The following is a 26,626-nucleotide window of genomic DNA, read 5'->3' as shown; positions in this document are numbered from 1 at the left end:
TATGTAAGTACAGCAATAATTGGTTGCATGTTGTTTTCTAACAGAAGAAGCAATATACTCCTGTCAGTTGCTCTTGTACCTTCAAGGTAGATGAGTCATGCAATATTTCTGACCCCAAAAAGTTACTTGCTGATTTTTGATTTGATTTTCTTGTATTTGGTGTTCAACACTGACTGAATAATCAGGCCGTGGAATTATACAGATTTGTAGAATACCTCTTGAGTTTTTGACATTCCAAGATCATTACTATAATTTTTAGTTGAAACAAAGTGTGAGAAGGTCACACTGAAAAACCAATCAGTAAAAACTAAATGAAAACTCCAGCCAAGCTAGAACTTCCAATGAGTGACCTCTCAAACTTCCTGTGACAGAGGCACATGGGATAATGCAAATGACCCTTATGAACATCAGGTGTTTCAGCTATATGGCGATTCTGATTGCCCATGACTTTTACGTTTGAAGGCACAAGAGTCGAATGAGAGCAGGACAGATCTTTTTGGGGCACCTTTAGGTAAAGGAACCGACAATGAGGATTCAATTTTGAATTTAACAGATTTATGAATGAGGTTGCTGGAAAGTCGTTTGTTCCCTAAAGAAAAACCTGGATGTGGATACGGCAAACCCGAGGAGTTTCTTGTCAGCCATATCACACGCTTTTGTTAGGTTAATGAAAACTGCACCTGTGAAGTGACCTATGTCTTTGTTTAGGAGGATACTATCTGCTCTTGGGCACTTATTGTGCTTCTTATTATCCAGAGTATATGTTGTTACCTGAACAAGATACTGTTTTTTTTTTTATTTTGCAAGTACTGACAGGTCTTTGGAAAGCTTTATTTTTAGAATTCGTGTGTCCAGGATAGAAAGGCAAACTTGAAGTTAGGTGTACAGTTGGAATATGAGTTTTGCAGACTGGCCAAACAATTGCACATTGCAGTGACTAATACATTTATGGAGGAAGACATATATTGTGATATTTGTTGCTAATGAAGTAGACAAGCAAAAAGAATGCTTGATTAAGCATTGATTTGTTTACCACACAATAGTGCTTTCACTATATTAGAAAACTGTACAGACTATGCGATGTTACAGTTGTGGCAGAAAACAAAAAAATAACAGGCTCTGATTTCAGTCAAGTTTTATATATATATATATATATATATATATATATATATATATATATATGTATACACACACGCGCGCACACACGCACAAATATTCTCATATAGCTGCATTTGCAAAGTGTGACCCAGAAGGTGCTACTTGCAACTGTAGCATGCAAATTATGTCTTATTGCAGCTACATCAAAGAGTGACTAACTACTTGCATTCATCGTCTGTTCAAGGCCTTTGGGTGGTATATATTTTAATGCTCTCTCAAACTATTAGTTGAAACAACAATTTTCAGTACAATTTTTCAGGAAGGTCTGGAGGTTTAGAGAATATAATTCAGATTTTGTTTAGCATCCTGCAGTGTAAATATTCTTCTGTTAGTCATCATAATGTACTCAGAATCAGCTAACATTTACAATACAGGTGGTATGGTACAGCAGAAGCGCAGGCAGCTAACTGGTCTTGTTAAATATATGTCTATGGCACTGAAACTTTAAAAAAATATATGGTCAGAGTTACTGCGGCAAACTATGGCTCAGTACAGTGTATAGCCTCAAAGTCTTTCTGTTTTTTTTTTTCCTTTTGGTACCAGCTGCTGAATCTGGTAAAGGAAAAGGTGGAAAGAAGAAAGGATCCTCTTTTCAGACAGTGTCTGCTCTGCACAGGGTAAGGTTTTAATAAGTAAAAGCAATTTAAACTGCCTAGTCACCCATGCTGGCAAACCTCCTAATTAATAAACATATAAACTCTTTTCTTTAAGTCAGAAAATGATACATGCTTAATTGCTTATACAAAAACTTCTGTATGAAAATTTTTATTGCACTGCCAGAATATTTTTTCTATTGATTTTATAAGGAGATCTGATAAATGCAGCAGAACAGAGGTTTATTTCTAAGTTTTCAGACTTGTTATATCAGCTATAAATTTTATTAAAAATTATCATTATTTTACCTCCTAAATGAAGCATATAACTCCCTTAAAGTTAGTAAATAGACTTTTTCCTTTTCCTGTTGTGAAAAACTGTGCATGGTTATTTGGCTATTTGTCTCATACATTTGACTGTGTTTCACATGGCAATCTGTAGGTTAGCACAGTGGGTATGGAGAGGATGAAATCCCCTGGAAATAACACTTTAATGGAGTAATACTGACTTTTGAAATTCACTTTTTTTCATTTGAATCACAGTTTATTATTCAAAGTTATAAGATCCTCAGTTTCAGGTCTCGCTCATTTGACACGAAGCTGGATAAAGATATAGTCATGTAAACAAAGACTGCCTGTCACATAAATGCATTTAAATATAAAAAACTAAAACCCTATTATAGAATGTCAAATGTACAGAGTTCGTAGATAAACTTAATACACTATTTGAATTGGTTAATGTAGTTCTTTTCTTATACTTTTCTACAGGAAAATCTGAATAAGCTGATGGCAAACCTGAAAACAACACACCCTCATTTTGTACGCTGTATAATTCCTAATGAGCGCAAAGCACCAGGTATGTTAATAAAATACTGTTTATTTACATTTTTTTGCTGCCCCCAGGAGCTTGACTGATGGTACCTCTGCCCTCTACTAGTTGTCCCAGGAATTCCAGTGGAATTGGAGCTGCTTATTCCCTGACTAGAGCTTTATGTCCCATTCATTCCTACCTGGGAAACATTGTTAGCCCTCTGTCCTCTGGCAAGAATCAGGCAATAGGGAGTGGGCCATTTGGTTGGTTGATCCCAGGAGGTGGCCTACCCTCTCTCTATGGCAGCACATCCCTTGGTGGCTCCTCTGAGTCTGAGTCACTACCTCCTGAGTGAAAGCATGCCTCTGCATGCTACTTTCCCCTTGGCTACTTAGTGCAAATAAACTAATGGTGTCAAGAGCTCATCCAGTTCAAAACTCCACTGGGTGAACACTTAGTGTTCCTACTAGGTGTCATCTCATGTGACAAGTGAGATTCTACTCCCTTCCCCCAAGATAGATGAAGTGAATGTGGCAATTCATGACCATCCTTCCCAACTAGCTCCTACAGGCACATGAGCTGCTAAATGAAATGTAGTTGGATGCAATGCATGAGTCAAGGCTTTATCCCTCTATGTCACAATTTATTTCTTTGCAATTCTTGAACATTAACATTGTTAAGAGAGTGTATACATAAGCATAACACATATAAAATAGTTTAAATTAAGTTAATTTGACTGGTCCTTGAAGAAGCTTATTTATTACTGTAACAATATTACCTAAATGATAATCATAGGGACTAAAAATGGGTTAGATTCCAAAAGACTTTGTTAGTGCAGCACAGCTTAATGATTGAGAAACAGTGCAGCTACAGACTGTACTTGGGAACTACATCCCCACTGGTAGAATGTGGTGGATGGAGGAGAAACAGTATCAAAGTGAGGATCTCATGCCATGATCAATACTTTTCAACATTCCACTCCTCCAGGTATAGATAATGTGATTCTAAACTGCATTATCACTTCATGGCAATGTCCAATTATATCCAAGGCTCAATAGACTGAAGCCAAGAGAGAGACAAAATCAAAATATGAAATGATAGCAGATAACATGAGTATAATTACAGAAACAAAGCACGGACATTAACAGCTACACACCACATATTCCACTGAGGACTAAATGGTGCATGGTTAACAGTCGGTGCTTACAACTGGTTCAATAACAGCTGCAAGAGAATTACAGTAAATCTAAACACATTATATACTCAGGAACAATGCCAGTGGAATGGGGTCATGCAGTAAATGACTACGGTTTTGGGGGTAGAAAATTAAGACAATGGGCCACAGTACTGATACAGTAAGAGGAGTACCCAGTGTGGGTTGGGGGGACTGATTAGTGCTACTTACCGTGTGCTGTGGACCATACAATACAGCAGAGAGTGTGGTACATAGTGCAGCAGGTTACACATAAGGAAACTAAAACAGGGTTGAGTTCTATACAGATAGAAGTCTCACTGCATAAAACAAAACAAAGCTTTTCTGTCTGTGAATACAAAGAGATAACAGTACAGAGACCACTCATATATACTGAGCTGTTAACTAAAGTATTACCCGGTCTTCTTATCACGTGTTTTTATGTCTTTATTCCTATCAGCATATCTGGTGTGTGTTGTCCTGTGACTTGTCTAAATATCATTTTCAGATAATATTTCTGCAAATAAAACATCATGTTACATAATCATGAAGATGCTTTGCACAAATATTTTCTGAACATGCTTTATAAAGATTTTCACCTGATTCTTCTGCACTTCTCAGCCATAAATATGTTTAGAATAATTTCTCAAATCCATACACTATAGCTGATGATTCTTTCTTGATTTGAGCATATCTTTTGTTTGCATCATTAAATGTGTTGACCCAGAAGCAACTGTTATATTATCCAGTAAGCCCACAGCTTCTATACCATTATGACTAGCACCCATTTGTACCAAAAACTGGATTATTTATAACATAGTATTTCAGTCTAGCCCCTCTATTACCAAAGCTGCATCTTTTGGTGCTGTTCCATTAATTAGCAGCCCTCGACACTAAGCAAAATCAATAAATAAACAAATAAACACTATAACTTGAGGAGCAATGTCCATTCCTTGATCTGTGCCCCTCAACTCTACCTGAGCTGAAGAGGGAAAAAAAGATACAATGTTTTAAACTGTAACAAACTACTTGTAGCATATTGCAGCAAACAGTTTGCTACAGTTGCAATACCATCTAAGAACTTCAGCACTTCAGCTCTGACAGTAATTACAAGACTGACATTTATCTGTAGTCTCTGTCGATATTGTAATTGCTGTCAGAGCAATTACAATATCGACAGCAATTAGAATATTGGCATTCATTTGTGAATGCTGGTACTGCAGCAAAGCACCACTGGCAACTGGCAATCACATCTTCCACACTTTGAACATAGCGGAATGACACCTTTTGCCCTGCCATAGCAATACTTTTGTTTACTTGCATCAACAATTTTCTAGAAGGCATAGCAAGTTCAGTTATGTTAGGTATAAAACTTTTAAGATACAAATTTTATTCCAAGAAATCTCATCAATGCCTGTCTGTCTCGAGCTTTGGTGTTTGCAGTACTGATATGGCTTTCTATTATTCTTCATTCCTTCAGCTGTTAGAATATGGACAATATATTTTAGACTTGCCAGTCATGCTTTCCCTTATTAAATTTAAAATTATACTGCTTTACTCTTTTCATTAGCTGTATCAGTCTATTGTCATTTTCTTCTTGAAACTGATCCTGAACTAAAATATCATCAGTTATGTTCTCAACATTTTCTAAGCAGGCAGTCACTACCATGGCCATTCTTTGAAAAACTTCTAGAGCAGATAAGATATCAGATGGATATCTCAAGAATCTTTATCTTCCTAAAAGCATATTAAATTCCATAACTTGAAAAGTTTCATAACAAGCTTAATTCTCCAGAATCCCTGGTTTGAAGGTAATACAGAAAAGAAACTTATCATTTTGCATACTTGAGCCCATATGTTCAACTGCAAGCAATGTTAATGCTCTGTTTTAATCATTTTATTCAGACTTTGCAGATTGTTACAAATGCGAATCATGTCTTGTTTCACAATAGGCTCTGTTTTCTAATAAAACATGAGCTTCCTCTATTTACTTAAGTTCTTATTCAATATTATGCCTAAGAGTTTCTAGTAACTTCCTTGCAGCATGTATTACTGGCATAGTATATAAACTGATTTGAATACTACATTCTCTTGGCAAGCTACTGAAGCCTGCAAATAAGTTAGCATACTCATACAAGATTTGCTTATTGTGGCTCCAGTTTTTCAGATGACTTTATAATGCTGCAAGTATTCCTGTATACCTCTGTGTATCTTTCATCATGATCACAATAAAATGGGGCCTTAGGAAGGATAATTTGACACCCCCCCCCCCACAGCCATAACCAATATCCTATTACTTGGCTATTTTTCCTCACTTATAATGAAATACTGTTCAAACCTATCAGTTACACATACTGTTTCTTTTTATACTTCTATAATAATCACATAGACTTGAATTTAATTTAAAACTGTTATTTCAAATGCTACAGCAAAAACACTGACAGACATTTGCTAAACAAAAATAAATCAGCCTCACACTGAAAACAAACTTTGCACAAGCAACAGTAAACAATTCTTCCCTTGAAACTCATATTTATTGAAACTGCACCTGGCAGTCTATTAAACTACAAGAAATGTGCTAGGACTCATTTTCACACAGCATATAGTGAAGACCTAATTAGCATAGCAAAGAACATGGGTCATATGATGATGTTCCTTTTTATTACAATCAGCTCCTTCCTTTATACAATAACTGCTGTGGCTTGCAGGAACCAAGTATTTGTACCATAACCATCTATTACAGCCACTATGACTGTACACCTCAGATATCTGCTTGAGAAAAAGTGAATAAATGCATTCATATGTAATGGGGCAGAATTGTATACCAACTCACTGCTGTCAAAACAGTAGTGGAACCCATTGCAAACCCTCTCAACCTCTTACCTCAAATCAGAGACAAAGATATTGCATGATTATCTTATATACTTAGAAGGTTTCTAGAATAAAAATCTTTGCATTAGCAAGCATTTTCTGAAGGACACAAAGTCTAAAACTGATGTGTGTCATTATTTAATGGCTGCAATCTACAACAATTTGACTGAAAGCCAAAACTTTTGCAAAGAAGGGACAAAGATACCAAGCAATTTATCTGCGCAATTATTCTGGACAAAACCAAAAATAATGAAGGAGCCAAGGCCTAAATTTTAAATATAAGTTTAATTATCTATGGCTAAGCAGGTAAACTCACTATACAAAGTCTCCCTTGTCAGGAATGATCTGGGACTTGCTCAAAGGCACACAGTACACAAATGGAGATAGATGGAGTCAAACCTTGTATTTTTTACTACAGAAAGCAGTTTGTTAATAGCTTAGATCCTTAAGCGCCAAACAGCTTCAATTAACTTGAAATACATTTCTCAAGAACAGCTCTGAAACTTTAATGATTAGTATTATTGACTGGCTGTTACCCTCAGTGATTTATCAGAAAATGAAGAAGTCAAGGAAAGTCTGGCAGTTAGTGCATTTAATTGAAGCACTAAGATCTTAATGAGCTGCTTCCTTTAGCCATGGGTACAGGATTTGATTGTACCTTGGGGACTGGAAGCAGAAGTGTATACACACACACACACACACACACACACACACACACACACACACACACTTCTGCAAAACATGAATCTCCAAATATCCATCTTGTATGCTCAATCAATTTGTGCTCCATTCAGGGAGTGCAGATAACATGCTTTAGCATGCTTCTGGGCTGAACTCATGCATGCATACAAGCTGATACTGAATCAACTTGAACTCTGGAAAATAGTTTCTGTATTTTGGAAGGTAGTGGAGTGTGTGTGTGTGTGTGTGTGTGTGTGTGTGTGTGTGTGTGTGTGTGTGTGTGTGTGTGTTTAAATATAGCTAGCCCCCCCCAGCCAGGATTGGGTCCTAGGCAGCTGCCTAGGTTACTATGTGCTGGACTCAGCCCTCTTCTCACATGGCAGTAATTTCTGACCCAGTGGCTTTAGTCTGAATATTGAAATAAGTCAGTAATATGCAGACAGTTTCACTTTCATAGCCTTTTAGTCCCAATTCTTTAAAAGTATATTCTGATAAAATCTTACCCTTTGAGTCATAGTCTAATTTAAATTCAAAAGTTCATTTAAATTTGAACTTTTCTTGTCAGTATTCTGCTTGTCTTATATACAGCAATTTTTATTTGGTACAGTAATTTTATTTTCTGACTCCACTGTACCATTACTTTCCATTTTAATAATACGAACAAATATTTCTTTCCCTATTTTGCTTCAACAACATGCATATTCCTTTGAATGTGTATATTTTTTTGCACATCTTTACAAAATGATTTTTTTCTACCACAACTTCAGCAAAACTGAATAAATGTTAAACATCTCAAATGTTAGACATTTCTTCTTATATGTTTACAACCAGATTTAGTACAAGAGGCTAGAAATTCAACTATGTATTGCTTCCTATGCACCTTATAAGACTATTTGTTGTTGCCATTATTGTTGATGCACATTCCCACTTTATTCTTAATTTTTGCACTATCATTTTGGAAAAACTTATACCCTAAGCAGTTACTGCCACTGGTGCACCCTCCAACAAAAGTTGAAGGGCAAAATGAAAATAAACTCTAACAGCTGTTTAAGTGAATGAGGGACAATACTGCTACTGATTGCATTCAAGTAATCAGCAATGCCTGTACTTTACGTCTGCATTGAGAATTGCACTCCCTGAGCAGTTTGCACCTGGGGCAGGCATCCACTTCACCTCAGAAGTCATGTCTGCTTCTCTTATAAGCTTGCTCCTTGCTTAATTGTCTCATACTACAGACTGTTCTGCAACATAAGCATCTGTAGTTTTGATTAAGCCTTGGTGTCCTGTAAACAATAAATGAAAAATACAATTGAAGATTTCTCTAGACTAAAAATAATTGTTGAATTTCTTCTTTAATTTTTACCTTTTTCTCTTTTAGAAAGATTAACATGATGAATACTTTCAATTCTTATTCCCTGTAACATGCAGAAATATGACACATTATACCTTTTGGAGTTTCTTAGTTATTCCGTCCACACGGAGGAACAACTTGATTTTCTAGACATACACCTCTTCTTGCATCAAGAGATTGTCTGGTGGTTGTAGTCAGACCATCTTTGCTTCAGCATAATTAAATACTCGGAGAGCTTCATATGAGTTATATATGTGAAAAACTCAAAAGTAAATATGCTGTGAAAAAATAAACACATTTCAAACTGCAAGCTGTATTTATGAACTACAGAAAACTAAACAACTCTAAAATAAATAAACCTGTTCACTTCTGACACAATGTAATGTTTTATCATTATACAGTTGTTCAGTAAACTCAAAACACTTAGATGTATAACCAGCCTCCATGATGTCTTTACTGTGATTCTTCGAGAAAGAGGTGTACCACATGGCATGCATTTTCTCCTTGTGAGCTCTCTAATAACTGAAATGCATGTTTTCTAACTGTATTTTTCACAACATAGTGAGTTGAACTTAAAATAATCATTGTAAGAAAATATTCCATTTTGTTAAGATTCTCATAATTTCTCCCAAACTGTTAGGCAGTCCTTGGGATACTATAAATGAAGACCATCACTTGTAGTGTCTCTGTAGTAAGCCTCAGCTCTTACAACAGTGTACATTCCTGTAACTTGTTTATTCCTGCCTTTCTGCAAATCGCCACATTCATCTATGCATCGCTAGTAAATAGATATATTTCACCCTGAAACAGTATGGAATACCAGACACTGAAATACCCCAAAAGCTCAAAGCCCAAAATTAGTCTCTGAGGAAACCTTCGATAATCACTTCATGATCCTGTGCTGTCCTGTTTCCTGTCCTCCTGCCAGTTTGTACTACAATAATATAATCCTCGCAATATTAAAAAAATCACAGCAAATTATTTCTATGTTAGAAGCATCACCTGAAGATGTGATATAGAACTGTATTTTTGTTTTATCACTGGATGTATATAAATGTGCATTTTTATTCATTTCACTTCTGGTTATGTATTTGTACTTATTGCCATTGCTACATTTTTGATGACTGTCATTGCATTCATGAATTTTTATATTTATTTCAACTAGGTTATTTCACTTCTGTTCATTTTTTAATAGTTGCCTATATGTCACACTCATATGCTTTAAACTTCTGTATGCACTTGCTTACTCACTAAACTGTTTGTGCTATGCATGGCCCAGGCCATGAGACAAAAGATCCAGTGGAGTAATTCACCTACCTAATCAACAAATGTATAAGTACAGGAAGTAAAACATGTTGTACCTTATCAAGAAATGGTACATTAACTCTAATTCCTGCACATAATGCAACCGTTTCCTGTTGTATGATTTCTGACTGGTAGGTCTACCTTCAGAGAAAACTTGTTCCTTCTTACCCAGTAGCCCATTTCCATTAAAGGAAAAAAATCTGTCCTTGGTTTGAGCAACGTATTTAAAAACAGGTCTGCCATTCTTTGTGTTTTACATTTTTTTATCTTTGGGTCACACTTAAAACAATATAACAGTTGCTGCCATCCTCCAGTCAGCATCCATTAATCAAGCACACCATGTCCTTGAAAAGCTAAGCAAAGACTGTTAAGAGCAAAGTACATTTTCATTACTCACTGTGGAATGACATCTGAATTCTGACCTTTATTCAGTCTCACTACCAGTAATTTCTTCTGCAGTTCTTTTTTCGTGAAACACAGTTCATCTGTTCTGGTTCTGTTCAGTCTTAGCTGAACCCAACAGCAATGTGCTCATCACTGTTTCTTCTCCTCTCTTTTTCCCTTAGTAAAACTAAAAAAGTCAAACGCTGCAATTCGAGAGTCTAAGTTCCTGTGTAAAATTTCTTGTAAAATAAAAGTCAAACACAGGCACAGAAGAACTAGTCGGCAGAGTAAAGCAGTCCACATACACAATTCTGTAGTGTTCCAATGGGAACACTACAGAATTGTGTATGTGGACTGCTTTACTCTGCCGACTAGTTCTTCTGTGCCTGTGTTTGTCTTTTATTTTACAAAACTAAAAAAGTCTTTTAAAACCTGTCAGCTAGGCTTAACTCTTTTAACCACTTTCCAAGATTTCCAGTGTTATTCAGTCTGAATTCACATTTTTGCTAGATACACATCCTGAAAAATGCTAGTATTTATTATCTATATTAAAACTTGTGCTGTTACAACCTTTGTAAAGGTTAGAAATAACAAGTGCAGCTGTCTGTAAAGGGCACCATTTTGAAAACAACACATCATTTAAATTGTGGGGCAGTAAGTGTAGGGCATGCATATATAATAGACCACACATTCAATATAATGCTGTTTGGAGAAGACGTTGTTCTGTTCAGCTGGAAAATAGCCAGGATGTGTAGTCTTACCAACTGGAACAACAGTTAATTATCCTATACCTAACCATGTCTTTAACAGGAAGAATTCTTCTACTGGAAATTGTGCGTACATCTGCAGCTTTGCTTCATTTGTAATTACATCACAGTTGTTTGTGCCACAGTATGCCTCAAAATGTGTGAAACAACAGAGATAATTATTCCACTAAGTAGTTGGATAAATGTGTATCTACACATAGATTGTGAAACTCCAGCTGAGAATCTCAGCCTAGTACCATAGTTGCAGTTTTAAGGAGGTCTTGGAAATGCTAACTTCTTAAAAAGTATAGCGGGATTGAACTAGTTGATTCATCTGTAATCTATTCCATATAAGATGCCATTACTGTGTAAAAAGGCTATGGATAACAAAACACCCATCAAAATTCTTATATATACTCTTTATAGCAGGGATAATTTGCTTTAATATAATCATTTGCATTCTGGTTTATGTACAGGAGTGATGGATAACCCCTTGGTCATGCACCAGCTGCGCTGTAATGGTGTGCTGGAAGGTATCAGAATCTGCAGGAAAGGCTTTCCCAACCGCATCCTCTATGGTGACTTCAGGCAACGGTAAGTTACCTTGTGTTGTTAAATTTGGGTCTATGTTCAGTCATCGAACAGAAAATGCATCGAACAGCACATTTCATCAAACATGTTATTTATCAAACCATTTGAATAAGATTGCATTACAGTAGGGATCAGGAAATTTACCTTTTCCCCATCACAGAGTTGGTATTTATAATTAGCGTGGGGGTGTAGGGGGCAAAGCCCTCCACATGAGTAGTTTTGCTGAACGTCATTTTCAATGTAATGCTGTTCAGTGATTTTTCCATTCCATGACTGAACACAGACATGTTAAATTTTACACTTGTTTTGAGAAGACACAAAAAATTTGTGAGGCTGTAAACCAACAAAACACACTTCCCAATCCTAATCAAGCAGGGGGCTTCTTCCCTCACATCCCCCAAACTAAATATACCAACTCAGAGATCGCTCAACATTGGGGAAGAGGGCAAACCGTGAGAATGGCCAACTGAATTTTTTTCCCTAGGAAAAAATTTGCGTACTTGGCCGTTCGTGGTTATGTGTTTTCGGTTCAACTATTACACATTCAAAAAAACAGTCTCTTAGATTGCATAATAGGGAACCTAGAAGAAAATGATCTAAGAGAAGAGTTGCTTGACTTAATAGAGATGGACAGACATATTAAGATCAGTGAAAGAAACCAAGTACAGAAAGTCAATAAAACCCAAAACGTTAGAAGTCTGATAAAACAAATAAACACAGTAATACAACAGAAGTAAATATAATATATTTCTGTGCAACTAAATTAATAACACAAAGTCCTACCACAAAAACACAGGGCAGTAAGGGAAAGAAAGGGGAGAAATCAAAAAGCATCATGGAAGTGTTGAATATAGAAAACTATAAATCAATTAAGACAAGAAGTGTCACTGTTAGAAGAGTACAGAAGAGGGAACAGATCAACAAAAATACTTAGAAAGATTGACATGAAAAAAAGCAATGCACAGTATCACAACAGATCAGGATCTATCATGTATCTATCATGTACTATCACAGATAAAGAAAAAATGCAAAAAGGTTTTATAGTGAATTGGGAAACAAGGCAACAGGAATTGAGCCACCACCAAAAAAGAAGAAATAGATACATTTTGGAGAAATATGTATGAAGATCGTTTGGAACATAACAAAGATGCTAAACGGATAGTAAAAGAAATAATAAAAAGTTCAAATGTCCAGGATATGAAATGGGATGAAGTAATGGCCAGAGAGATTGAAACAAAGTTAAGAAATGCTCCTAATTGGAAAACCTCAGGCTCAAATGTAGTACCTAACTTCTGGCTAAAAGTATTAGCATCTTTACATGAAGATTTAGCCATGAGTAAGAACTATTTATATGCACACCTCGAACAAACAACAACTTGATTAACAACAGGAAAAACAATACTCCTACTTAAGAGTGAACCTGCAAACTATCCTAAAAACTATAGACCAATAACTTCCCTTCCAAGGAAGTATAAACTATACACTGGCCTTAAACCACTAAGTTGTCTGCTTAACAGATTAGGTCATGGCTATAATTTGGCTCCCAGAAAACTGCAAAGTGTAAAGACTTCTTATCATCTTTTTGTGAATGACTTAAAACTGTATAGTTCATCGAATGAGGAATTGAAAGCACAACTGCAAGTGGTCAAAACTTATTTTAGATGATATAAGACTGTCATTTGATCTTGATAAATGAGCAACCTTTAAAACAGGAAAGCTGCAGCACCAAGAAAACATCAGTTTGGGACAGGAATGTGATATAAAATAACTTGAGCAAGAGGGAGTATATAAATATTTCGGGACTGATAAAGGATTAACAATAAAACATGAACAAATGAGAATAAAACTTAGGAATATTTCAGAAGACTAAAATTAATACTGAAAACAGCACTGACATCTAGGAACAAAGTCCAAGCTAAAAAAACAATTTGCTCTTCCACTCCTAATTTACAGTTTTGGAGTGACTGACTGGCTCCAAAATGTGTTGGATTGGTTGGACAGGAAAACAAGAAGGATGCTTTATACTTATCCAATGATTTATAAAAATCAGTGTATACCAAGACTATATATTCCCTGTTCTGAAGGAGATATGGGCCTCCTCTAAATTGATTTACATGTACAGATCTGCAGTCATAGGATTGCATACATATCTGCTCACCTCACAAGATCCAAATGTATTGAAAGTTTTAAAATATGAGGAGAATAAGTCTAAGATGACTTTCCTGCTTAGTTTAGCAGAAGCATATCAGTGTCAAGCATGAACAGAAATCAAACCAGAAAAAGCGTGAACAGAAATCAAACCAGAAGTAGGTAAAAATCATGCAGTGACTGAATGTTCCAAAAAACAAAAGAAAGAATATAAGGTGAAGGATCAGATGAGAAGGAAAGAAAAGTGGAAAATCCATATTTATAGTTGCAAGTATAGAAAACTCTTGGAACCTCATGTTTATCGGGATTGAACACAAGCATGGTTAAGGAGAGGTAAATTTAAACCAAAAGACGAAAAGTTAATATTTATTTATTTTACATTTGTTGACCGGGATAGTCCAAATGGATTCATGTCCATTTTCAGCAGAGGCCCAGGGAGAACAGTTCCAAGATAAGCAGTTAAGATTACAGATACAATATATACAGTGGTTACATATTTAACAAGTTATACAAATTCCAAGGTTAGAGATAATACTGAGTTAATATTGGTGGCCCAAGATAGTGGACTACATACACATTGGTTTACAAAGTTCATTGAGCATGTGGGAGACACAGCCAAATGTAGGTTTTGTAAAACTGAATTGGAAACAGTCCCACATCTTGTTGCTGTTTGTGATATACTAATGGCAGAAGTACTGTATACTGAAAGGCATAATAATGTGAACATTCTGTTGCACCATGGATTGTGCAAACATTATAATACTGAAGTAGCTTAAAATCACTGGAAACACAAGCCACAAAGCATTATAAAAAATGATGAGGTTGGGAGGATGGCCTAATGGTTAAGGTGTTTGCCTTACAAACACAAAGTGCAGGGTTTGAGTCTCACAAGGGATAATTGGCTAGGCTTCCAATGGCTCGCAAGGGCAATTAGCCTAGTATGAACCTATGAAGTTTATATCACATGGGATCACCCATTACCAACAGTTCAAAAAACAGATGTGAGAAAACCAGAAATAGTCCTGAAAAGAAGACAAAAGTAGCATTAATCATTGAAATTGCTTCATCCAGTGATTACAATATTTTATATACAGAGACACAAAGTCATAAAATATCAAGATTTCCAAGCAGAAATGAGGGCAATGTGGAAGAAGGATGCCCAGACACTTCCAGAGCAATGGGTCTCGTAAAAAATAATTTACAATGTTACTGATTCATGTAACTCCATATGAATTGCAGGAGTCATTACTGGGCATATTGTGTGTGCTGTGAATAGCTCTTCTGGCTAACATTAAAGACTGAAACAATACTAATTTTGTGAACTTTAATGATACTTTGACTTAGAAATGGGGTCCATTCCTGTCATAGTATTAGAATCCCAAAAGGCTTGGAGAAATTAAAAAAGGGTGCAACTGTTCATTTTGCAGAAGGTTTGAATTGGGAGAGGCTGTAAAAAAGAATAGTTACCTAATATTAATATATATCCTAACTTAGACGTGAAATGTAGGGGAGATCTGATCCCTTTTCATGTCTTTACAGCAGAATACACTTGTGTTACAGATGAAAGAAACAAAGAATACAGGGCAATTTAAGTGATATACTTTTCAGTGATATAAATGTTATAAATATTTGTTTTAGAACCCTTAAAAGAAATAAAACAAAGTTTTATTAAAGATAATGTGAAACTGCTTAATTTCTGCTGTTTGCTTCCTATTATTACTCTGCTGTCTAGTCATAAAACCACTCTACTCCAAGCCACTGAAATTGGCATTTTTATTCACTTAGGCAAATCTAACAAATATCACTGTATTTCACTTCAAAAGATCATGCAACTTCCTAAGTTTGCCACAGCTTCCTGTCACCTTAACTGTCAAACTTATCAACAACTGGTATTGCCCTCCATGGTCAACAAACTGTACATGCAGGATTATATCTACACACTGAATTTTAGTATGTCTCTCAGGTTAAAAAGACCACCATTTTCACTTGCCATTTGTGAAAGCTCTTTTCAAAAATTTGCCTCAGCATTTTGAAACACTCTACTGCCGAAATCACTGCCCTAGGCGGCCTCATACTCTACAAGCAAAAACTGAAGGATCACCTGACAAATGAAAATAAATGTAAATGCTTCAGACATAATAGCTAGCTCAGACTATAACACAGCATACATTAGCATGATTACTAATTAATGTTTTAAATGTTATGTTTCATAATGGGTAAGCATTACATTCTGTATGACATATTTGAACTGTAAATACTGCAAGTAGACTCTGAAGCTTAACTACGCACAGCTTTAATTGTCTCATTCTTTTACTGCCTGATTGTAATTCTGCCTTTCTTTCATATTCTTTCTATTCTTTTTGAGTTGGTTTTCTGTTTTGTCATATGGCCCTCCATAGTTGCAAGAAAGAGCCCTTTGCCAGACCACCAAACTAGTTATCAAACAATAAATAAATGAATAAATCATTGAGTGAATGCACATGATTTTAACAACCCTGTACATTTGTTCATAGCTCTGTTTTCTGGCCTTAATTTATTTAAGTAATAAAAGCTAATCTGAGCTGCAAAAGAAAAGAAAAAAATGTTCCATGATCTTATTTTTCAAAGATCTAAAGCTACAGCAATTTTAACATTATGTACATTTATGCACACTTACATACATACAGTATATTGGCCAGTCGGAATACTTACATTACATAAAGTTATCAAAACAAACTAATGCATAAAAATTCTACCCACACTTACTTTAAATTCCTAGCCTAACTTAATTGTATCCTAACTTCTTTATAATCTCTATGGCTTTTGCCTCTCTGTAGGTTCTATAGTATCTGTATGTTATAAGCAGAGCTTGTAAAAAACATATGGCTAGAAATACATATTTTCTAACTATCAAAAGTATACTACCCTGTCTATCTTTCCATGCATTTATACTGTCACCGATATGTTAGTAAGCAGTGGACTGCTGCACTTTATAGGTGTCCAGCAGAATGAAGAGCATGAAAACCATGACGATAGGCTGACACACTGACATTGCTTGTATATAATGTTGTCAATGTACATTCATACTCAACATTCATTTGTACAGCTTACATATTTTTCTCAGGGGTCAAGTTCCCTGCGCCTCCACATCCATGCTACTTTACTATGTTCATTCTGAAGTTGCATGACATCAGAGATGAATGAAATATTCAAAATAATATTATTTGAGTGCTGGGGAGTCTTGCTGAATTACTTATGAGTGACAGCAGCTGTGTTAAACAGCTTGTGAGGAATATGACTGCATGTGTTGGCTGTTTTAATGGGTATGTGTCTATCATCATGACAGAGCCTTGAGGGAAAAATACCAAAATAAAAAAATTGCACTCTACAGCTCCTAACAAGCGGTACTACTAAGTTATCCCTTATATTCAATTTACATCCTCCCCTGATCATAGTCGTTGTTTGTTTGCTCCCTGCTGTGCTCTCATAGCACACAAATTCCTTGAACCTGTAGCTTGATAAAATATGTGTGCAGTATATATTTCTTTTCACCACATTCTGTGATCCTTGCTTTTTTGCTTTTTACTTCAGGTATCGCATACTGAACCCTTCAGCCATTCCAGAAGGCCAGTTTATTGACAGCAAGAAAGGAGCTGAAAAACTCTTAGGGTCCCTGGATATTGACCGTAATCAATACAAGTTTGGTCACACAAAGGTAAGCTGTAAATCTACAACTTTCCTAAAGCAATTATGGTGGTATTAACTAGCTAGTGTTTAGCCTAAATAATTTGGTATTGTCTGAATGGAAACTGTGCAACATCTTATTTGGATAAAACTTAAGATTTTTTGGGAGGGGGTACATATCTATAACTGACTAGTTAAAAAAAAACAAAGCTAGCAAATTAAACTAAACTTTAATAGGTATCACAGGAGTCTCCAGCTTTGACAATTTAAGTACTGAATGGTCACAACGACAACATCTGTAGCAATAATTAGATCAAGACACAGCTGTAAAATAGATTTGTATAGTCAGTATTCTGCCACTCTGGTCACTACTGGCAGTACATTGCTATCAAAGTTTTCAGTAACGGATAAAGGACTAATTCATGAAACAAAAAAAAAAAAAAGAGCCAGAACATAAGCTATCCAATGTGAGTTTTTTTTTCATACTAGAAGGAGTTTAGAACCTACACTCCAGTACATCACTACCTCTGAATAGCTCATAACCATATTGACCATTGCAGCCCAGAAAACTAATTTTATATAGCTTTAAGGTGGTATTGTTCACTGTTACATGAGCAGGTATTGTTATTCTGACTGTCAATCCATATGTTCTATTTTTGTAGGTCTTCTTTAAAGCTGGGCTCCTGGGTCAACTGGAAGAGATGAGAGATGAACGTTTAGCTCGCATCATTACCCGCATACAAGCTCAGTCACGAGGTCTACTGATGAGGAAGGAATTCCAAAAGATTGTGGAACGCAGGTTTGTTTACATAATTCTGATTAATCTACAGCTATTTTAGGATAGCAATTATGCAAGTATGTTACATGTACCTCTTATGTCCTACTTCCTATTATGAGCTAATTTTTCTTACATTACTTGCTCACTCCTCTTCCTAATTTATCTGCCTTAAGAAGTATATTTCAACTGATTAACACATATACCACCTTTTATGGGGGGGTCTAACTTATTAGAATGTTAGCCTTAGAAAGAGTTTAGAAGCTACATTCCAGTATATAAATACCTGTGAATAGCTAACAGTATAAATGTAATTCTAAGCAATGTAACAGCAGATAAGGTAGGAAATCCAAGCATCGTGTGTTCACTGGTATTTTTGAGTAGATGACTGTATAAACATATATAATTTTAGTGAGAAAATTATATATTTAGTTCAATTCCGTTACTTGCAAATGCACTACCCTGCAATTGTGTACTTTTCATCAGTCACATTCTAACAATGTGATGAACTCACTGGCTGTCTCACTCACACTCTTCATGGAAAAAGTTTCTGTGGTACAAAAAATGTCCTTGCCCTTACAAATGTCAGTTTCCAGCAATGACAGTACGCAGCCAAATCCATGCTAATACGGCTTCCATTAACAACTGTACTTCTGTACATACATGCCGCAGAACAATGTAACTGAGATACCACATCCTTTTCACATGGAGATTATAGCATCTGCCATATTTGCTGATATAGAAGAACAAGTATATTGCTATTTGAAGGCAATTGGGTGAACAGAGTGGTGTATATAAAGGTGATTTTGGTTATGGCCCGGGTTAGACACAGTGGAAAAGTCAATAAAAAGAATAGTAACGTATTTCAAAATACAAACAAGGCAACATTTAGTTACATGATCAAAACTAGAAGGTAGCGTAAACAACAGTGAATAGTGATTATTATATAAACATTTGACTGCAATCTATATTTGAGATGAATAATAGTGCTGACTGCACAGAGTGCAACACCAAGATCCTTGGTATTTTTACAATGCAGATTGGTCCACACTTGGAAACCAACAGTGTTTTTATTCCCTCTTCAGGGTACTTTTGGGGTGGGGCCATGAGAAAGCATCTGAATTTGTGACCTATTGCATCACAGCTGCAAACTGTTAAGCCATGCAATACTGGCTGTAATGCAAACGGCAGCACATTGAACGTATGGGTAGGACTTAAAAAAGTGATGCACTCACCATTTAATGTCTTCTGCAGAGGAACTCCAAAATTTAGATGATTAAAATTAAAAAGAAAAAAGACAAAAAAGAAAATAAATTATGCAGTATGTAGAATATACCTCCAGCATTTCTATTTCTAGAATATACATGTACTCTAACTGTGTGGTAATAACAAACCTTCACAACTCAGGCATGGAGAAAAAGGTTCTGTTTTGTACAACTCTGACCAGATTTTAGTTGTTTATTTAACACGCTTCTCAAAATGGAAATATCTCACATACTGTATCATTATTAAGTTAATGTGTCCGTTTTAAAGTGTTGTCTTTACTACATCACTGCATTACACAAGCCAGCAGTGGATGTCTGTCAAATTGTGACCCACGATGCATTGACATTCTAAGTACAGCAATTAATGAGTAGCAAAGGGTCAAGGTACTGAGTGCTAGGTATAGTTACGTCTTCACTAAATATTTCTTCATAACTATTTCTGAAGTACACTGATTGCGCATATTTGAATGTGACCCGCATGTTGTGATGTACGAAATAGGCTGCCTTAGTCCACCTGCATGGATAGATTTAAAAAGGACTTTCATGGTGCCACCACTCCTTACTTTTCTTGTGTATATGCTACACCACTGGACATCACAGAGTTCAATTCCTGTGACAGGAATGCATGCTTTTACGGGAGCACAGTATTATTTCCTACTGCCGTTTTGATATCAGTGTACTAAACAGACCTTTTCACTGACACATACTAAGATTCCTTTTGCAGAAGATATGTTTCACTTTTGAATTATCAAAATAGTTTCTATGTGCTCTTACCTGAGGCTAGTAATGAAACTGCTTAAGATTCTTTTGCACATACAGAAGAGAGTCGATTATCTGAAACGTCAATTATTAGAACCAGCCTTCCAAAGTCTTCTGGTTGGAAAATTCATAAAATCTGAATATGTAAACACTATACATATTTGCTTGAACATGTTTTTTCAGCTTGTAGCCAGCTCGTGTGTAAAAAATATTCTTTATTTTCCACTGGAATCACTGAATGGTTAAAAATTGTATTCCTACGTGCAGAAAAAAACAGGATTTTAGAAGTTTTTTATCTGTTCAATTATATGTTTGATTAACAGAACAGTTTGATTATTCAAACTACCCTAGGTCCCAATTAGTTCAGATAATTGACTCTCTACTGTAGTTTAATTTAGTAAAGACCAATGAAGACTGAGGTCAAAAATCATTGAGTAAAAATTAATACCTGCCTCTGATGTTTAGAATGATGGGTATTTCCTGAGCTGGATAACATATTTACTGTCAAGAAGTATTAGGTTTAGCCAGATGGGAGATTTGTTTATTCATTTGTTTGTTTTTTAAGTTGTAAGAAAACTGTTGAATTTCTGCTTGGTCTTTTGGTTTACTCAATGGCAGGCAGAGTTCTCAAACTCCATTAAATACCAGCCAGAACTGGAGTCAGAATGACAAAAAAAAAGGTATGTTAACCAGTTAAGTCCACTGAGGACTGTCCCTTTTCGGGGCAACTTATATCTGGTTAAGTGACTTGCTCAGAGTCACTCAGCAGGCAAATGGCGTCTACGGAAATCAAACCCAGAACTGCTGTAGAGTCTAGGTCATGCAGTATATAGTCATAAAACTGTTCATCAAATTACCAGACTGTTAAACATTCTCATTGGTTTCAGTGGCTGGATATGAAGAAGTGGGGAACCATGCCAGTGAAAGACTGAATGGTTGCGCAGCATTTACTTGGGGAATTATTGCATGTACATATGCGATATGCCTTTATATCTGCATTGTAATATACTTTCACTTGCATATTACAATGGTTGTGGCTAAATGGCCTGTCTGCATTAGTTACTTATTCATGTACCTATCAAACAAAGAAATTCTACCTGCCCCTTTTTAGATGGTTTCACAGGGCAGCTATAGTCTGTATTTAGTAGTCACAGTGGATCACACCTTCCATCACAACAACTAACTTCCCGCTGTTTCTGTGTCTATTTCTTTAAAGGGATGCCCTGCTGGTTATTCAGTGGAATATCCGTGCATTCATGGCTGTGAAGAACTGGCCATGGATGAAACTTTATTTCAAAATTAAACCTCTGCTGAAGTCTGCAGAGACCGAGAAGGAAATGGCCAGCATGAAGGAAGAGTTTGTTAGACTAAAGGAGGCCCTGGAAAAATCAGAGGCACGCAGGAAAGAACTTGAAGAAAAGATGGTCTCTCTCCTCCAAGAAAAAAATGACCTTCAGCTCCAAGTGCAAGCTGTAAGTAGCTCACAAATGTGATTGATATGCACCGTCTTTTGCATATCATTTTATATAAAATATTCAGAATGCCAAACTGTTCACTGCTGGTTTCATTTGCAGTCAATTTCATTAATGCTCATTTTATCATAAGTACTTTTAGACAGCTACATAATATTCACTAAAATCATCAGTTTTCATGTTACTTCACTAATGGTGATTCTTTTAGTGTTTGTGAGGGATAGCTGGAATACCACAAAATATAACAGATGCCATGCCTGTTAGTTGAAACATACTTTCCCACAAGCTCATTTCCTTTGTTTCTACATGATTTATAACTCATATCGTGGATCATACTTCTCATCCAATCAACAGACAGATCTCAGCATAACATTTTTTATAATCCTTGAGGAATGAGATCTGAATGAACAAAATGTTACAAAATGGCAATAGAATCAGGCATCACAAAACAGCAGTTTCGTGAAAATGTGACTATCCATGCAAATGCTGACTTGCTGAATCAAAAGCACATACATAAACATAATATCACATGTAAAAATTGATTATTTGATGCTGATTCTTATGAGCATCACATTATATGAATGTTCTTATGCAAATACAGAGCATTATGGTGCCTACCTGTGTTAGTGCACATCACTGGTGGACACCACAGAGGCATGCATACAAGCCATTAGTGGTAGAGCTGGCATACTTTTCAAATACATAATTACACGCTCCAAGTTCTAAAATATAAAATGCATTTACAGAAGTACATTTGCACACCAATTTTCAGAGCTGAGCTCAGGTTATTTAAATTCTGTCATGAGCCTACTGTTAAGATTATATAGAAGTTTAATGTGAGCATTACTTGAGTGCGTTGATGAATAAACAGTATGGTGTATATCTCACTGATTTCTGTATGTGTTTTGTATATGCTTTATGCAGAGGAACTATTTTGAAAATGTATTCACTCACCAACGAAGAGCAGCAAAAGTAACTTCTCCAAGAGTATACAAAGTATGATAGCAACAGTCATTGCTTGTACTGTGGATTGTACACTTCCCAAGTTCTCCTTATGTTAAACCACTTAGGATCATAGGAATTATAAGCAAAATAAGTCAAGAGACATTTGGTGTTTTAGTAATACCCGTCTTAAAGATGAAACTCACACTTCTAAGTTGGACAAAGTAGGTCACAGCCTGGATGAATTTGCAGATGCCCATCCAGGCATCAAGGTTAGTCTTGAAAGGTGCAAGGGAGTCACTCTCTTTAATCCATAAGGGTAGCTTATTCCAGAGATGGAGTCAATACTGGGTAATAAATTTGTTCCTGCACTGTGTTTTGTTTATATGTTGCAGGAGATTCAGATCCTTAGATCTACTGTTAGTAGAACTGTTTGCCTTGCAGAGATGTGAGAGCTCAACAAGGGTTTGGTCTCTAATGGAAAAGAATGCAAAGCCTATACCTCTACATAAGAATCTATAAGAGCCCAATTATAGAGCTAGGCCTTCAAGACCATCTTGGTAGTTTGGGGTTTTTAAACCAGTAATCTTCTCATTTATGAAATGTTGGTGCCTTTCCAGCTGTGCAATGTGCCCAGACAGACACATTACCAAAGGCTCATAGGCGCATGGGTAGTTAGTAGACATGTAGTAAAAGACATCATTGAAGAGCCAAGCCCAGTTTCTCAATTGCCCTGAGGACTGTCTGAGTAAGTACCTTGCTCTGAAAGGTAAATTAAGGTTGTGGGCGTCAAACCTTGGACTACAGGAAGCAGCTTGTTAATAGCTCACAACTTTAATAATCTAAACTAATTGCTACATAGAATTGCACCATATAAGTGGAGTACAGGGGGATGACACATCTTTCAACTTGTATGAAATGCATTTAGACATCAGTCATGCCAAATTGAAGGATATCTTGTCTACTGATGCTACTGTAACCCATATGCCAAGATTCTTAATTATCATGTTAGCTTAACTAACTAATGTATAAGATGGACATGAGGGGTTTTTTATCAAATGCAACAATACTAGACTTCTTTGCATTTAATTTTAGTCCTTTTTCATTTCAACATTGATTAGTAAGGATTGGTTCCTGCTGTAGTGACATCAAGTCACAGGGCAACCAGACAACTACCCCCAGTTTGTAGTCAACAGCAAATTTCATAAGCAACAGTTCTGGGTTTACTGTTTGGAGGTTGGAGAACTATACACCAAATGGAAGGGGTCCCAGCATCAATCCTTGCTGAAGAGAAAGGTATGTAACCAAGAGACTACCCCTTTCCTGGAAAAGGCTCCCCATCCGTGTGAAGCAGAGTTCCTCCCTAACCCAATTCAAGTGTAACTTGGACAATTGGATGAGGAGCAGAACACTCATCACTGGTTTGGCATCTGTGTCTCAGACACAGGCAGCTTGTAAATGGTTCATCATCCAAACCCCTATTTATACTTATTAAAGGTACGAGAACTTGTCAGAGATTTGGGATGCATGGCTAAGCTTAAAAAGGCCCTTGTGGTTATTAGTTTAGTAAACAGCTATGAAATAGTTACTTGCATGTGTTCTGAGGTAGCACCTGCTACTTTAACTATGTGGGTTGTATTATATTGGCAGTTTGCTATTTACCTTACTGGTACAGGTGCATATTTAAGACATTTAGTTTAGTTATAATAGCAGAATAGGGGATTATATTAAATGCCTTTGCCAGAACCGGATATTCTGTGTGGACTGAGTAACCAAGATCCACAGCCTCTGTGACCTACAAACTAACTGCAGTACTTGTGGAGAAATTCTGCACAACAACCACATAATAGTGCTTAATTACTCATTGCAATGTAGAACACCAAACATTCTGTGTTGTGATCCTGCCAGTTTCATGCTGATATTTGACTTAGAGATTGGCTGCATGTTTCCTGAAGTGCTCCTTTCTGTGACATATAAATTACATGTTTTAACTTACTTGTTAAATGATTGCATAAATTAAAATGGCTGTATATGTTACAGGAAGAGAGCTGACACATATAATGTTGTTTTATTTTTATTTATTTATATTTGTTCACCAGCTAATGGACTGATTCACAAGGACCAGTTTCATCAGTAGCCTAGGAAATTATAACAGGATAACAATATAACAAAAAAATCAAATCATAAGTAATACCAAAAAATAAATACTATGTACAATAATTCATACATACAGCTATGCTTCAATAGTGTCCTTAAAGAGATTATCACCCTTAAACTAATTAAAAAAGACAATGGAAAAGGAATTTTGAAATGGACATAAGAAGAAAACGTGGGATGGTAAGATATAGTAGATGCCAAAAATGAGAAGAAGTGGGGAATAAGCAAGAAAAAGTTGTAAATCTACAGAAGTGAAGTACAGAAGAGGGTGGTAGGAGCAACTGACAATGATCTGAATTGGATAAAGTTCTTACTCATTAAAAAAGCAATTTAATGTCATCACTTTCTGCAGCTGAAAAGCCTTATTTTAAGCAATGCAATAATTTCATCTAAAATTATCATAACTTCTGTAACAAAAAAAAAATTCTTCTTTTTCTTCCTTTTTAAAGTCTGTGAACAGTACTATCAAATGAGCTTTTACAATGTTTATTTATAACGTCATTTCAAGGGTTTACAATCAAAATGTCAACATTCAGTTGCACGACAGCCCCCTCCTTGACCATGGCAGGAGCGAAAGTCAGAATGTCGACATTCATGTGTATGTCCATTCAGAAGGATGTACACAAGCCAGGGACGTGAAGCATGGTTGGCAATGGGAGTTGCTACTAGTAATATCGACAGGAGTTGTCGATCTTGTTGGGTCGACCTTATGACCTAGTTAATAGTCATGAGTCGAGGTTTTCCATCACAGAAATAACCGTTTGCGCTTGTTACTTTCATTCATTTGATAGTAAACCCATCTCAAGTATTTTGTATAACCTTGCAGTTCGTAGAAAAAAATATATATGTATCATATCTGCTATTGATAAAATGACTTGCTGTTTCATTGGCTTCTTTTTTAAAAAATCAAGTTTATTTCTGCTTGCTTTTCAAGCATGTAAAATTAACCACATGATAGAGAACATAAGGTATGGCTCTAATGAAAACTAGTTACATCTGAAAAAAGCTAAGTTGGCTATAGGTCTTCTATAAAGTGAAGACTGAATTATTTCACCATGTATGCCTTCAAGAGTAAGGTCAAGAAAATGGATATTGTTATGGCAGAGTCTAGAGGGTAGATCTCCCTCTCTTTTTAGCAATACCATACACATTTTTATTTGGCTATTACTTTCCCCTCCCCATTTAGGTTATCCTCCAGCCTTTTTGTAATGTAGACCCTTTTTCTTGTTCCATTTTTTAAAAATAATGACCTTTGCATTAAGAATGAAAACAACGTCTGCCCTATACTTACAGCCCATCAGTAAACTCTCTCTTTGTCTTGCCAGACCCACTGCCCATTTCAATACGACCTATGAACATTTAACAAAAAATAATGAACACAGAATTATTTAAATCCAGCATTCATCATGTCATTAGCTGCATCTTCACTGCTAGGATGAGCACAGTTTTCCCTGAGGTATCACACTAGTTGCAAATGCTCACATTACATGGAGGCCTCCTGCCTTCAGGACCCCCACTGTAACTGTAGCAATGCATTACTAGAGATGTAACCACCAAGTTCTTCTTATCCTGCTGCACTCTGCTGTTCTCCAACTTCAACTATATAGTCCTTTTAAGGACTTTCTCTGGACATGCAGTATCCTTCATCTCCAGAATTGTCTCTTCAGAATGGTGTCAACTGCTCCTTCTTCTTACCCTGTCTTCGCCAGGTCCTTCTGTGCCTCTTCTCCATGTTTCTTACCATTTGCCTTCCATGGCAACC

General features: G+C 36.1%; 2 protein-coding genes across 2 annotated transcripts in view; one reads left to right on the top strand and one right to left on the bottom strand.

The window, feature by feature from the left end:
• Window positions 1-26,626, bottom strand: part of LOC122790335 (zinc finger protein 239-like) — a 1,358,627-nt gene that overhangs the window by 964,886 nt on the left and 367,115 nt on the right. The gene's annotated exons all lie outside the window — the stretch shown is intronic.
• Window positions 1-26,626, top strand: part of LOC122790334 (myosin-6-like) — a 353,888-nt gene that overhangs the window by 185,130 nt on the left and 142,132 nt on the right. The window contains 6 exon segments of the mRNA XM_044057853.1: window positions 1,702-1,775; window positions 2,520-2,607; window positions 11,569-11,686; window positions 17,402-17,525; window positions 18,157-18,293; window positions 21,510-21,765. Coding sequence (XP_043913788.1) covers window positions 1,702-1,775; window positions 2,520-2,607; window positions 11,569-11,686; window positions 17,402-17,525; window positions 18,157-18,293; window positions 21,510-21,765 — 797 coding nt within the window.

The sequence above is a fragment of the Protopterus annectens genome, chromosome 16.part0 (assembly GCF_019279795.1).
Source record: "Protopterus annectens isolate FY-2018-M chromosome 16.part0, PAN1.0, whole genome shotgun sequence".
NCBI classification, from domain to species: domain Eukaryota; kingdom Metazoa; phylum Chordata; order Ceratodontiformes; family Protopteridae; genus Protopterus; species Protopterus annectens.
The sequence above is the reverse complement of the archived record's forward strand: the minus strand, read 5'-3'. Positions and strand labels throughout refer to the sequence as shown.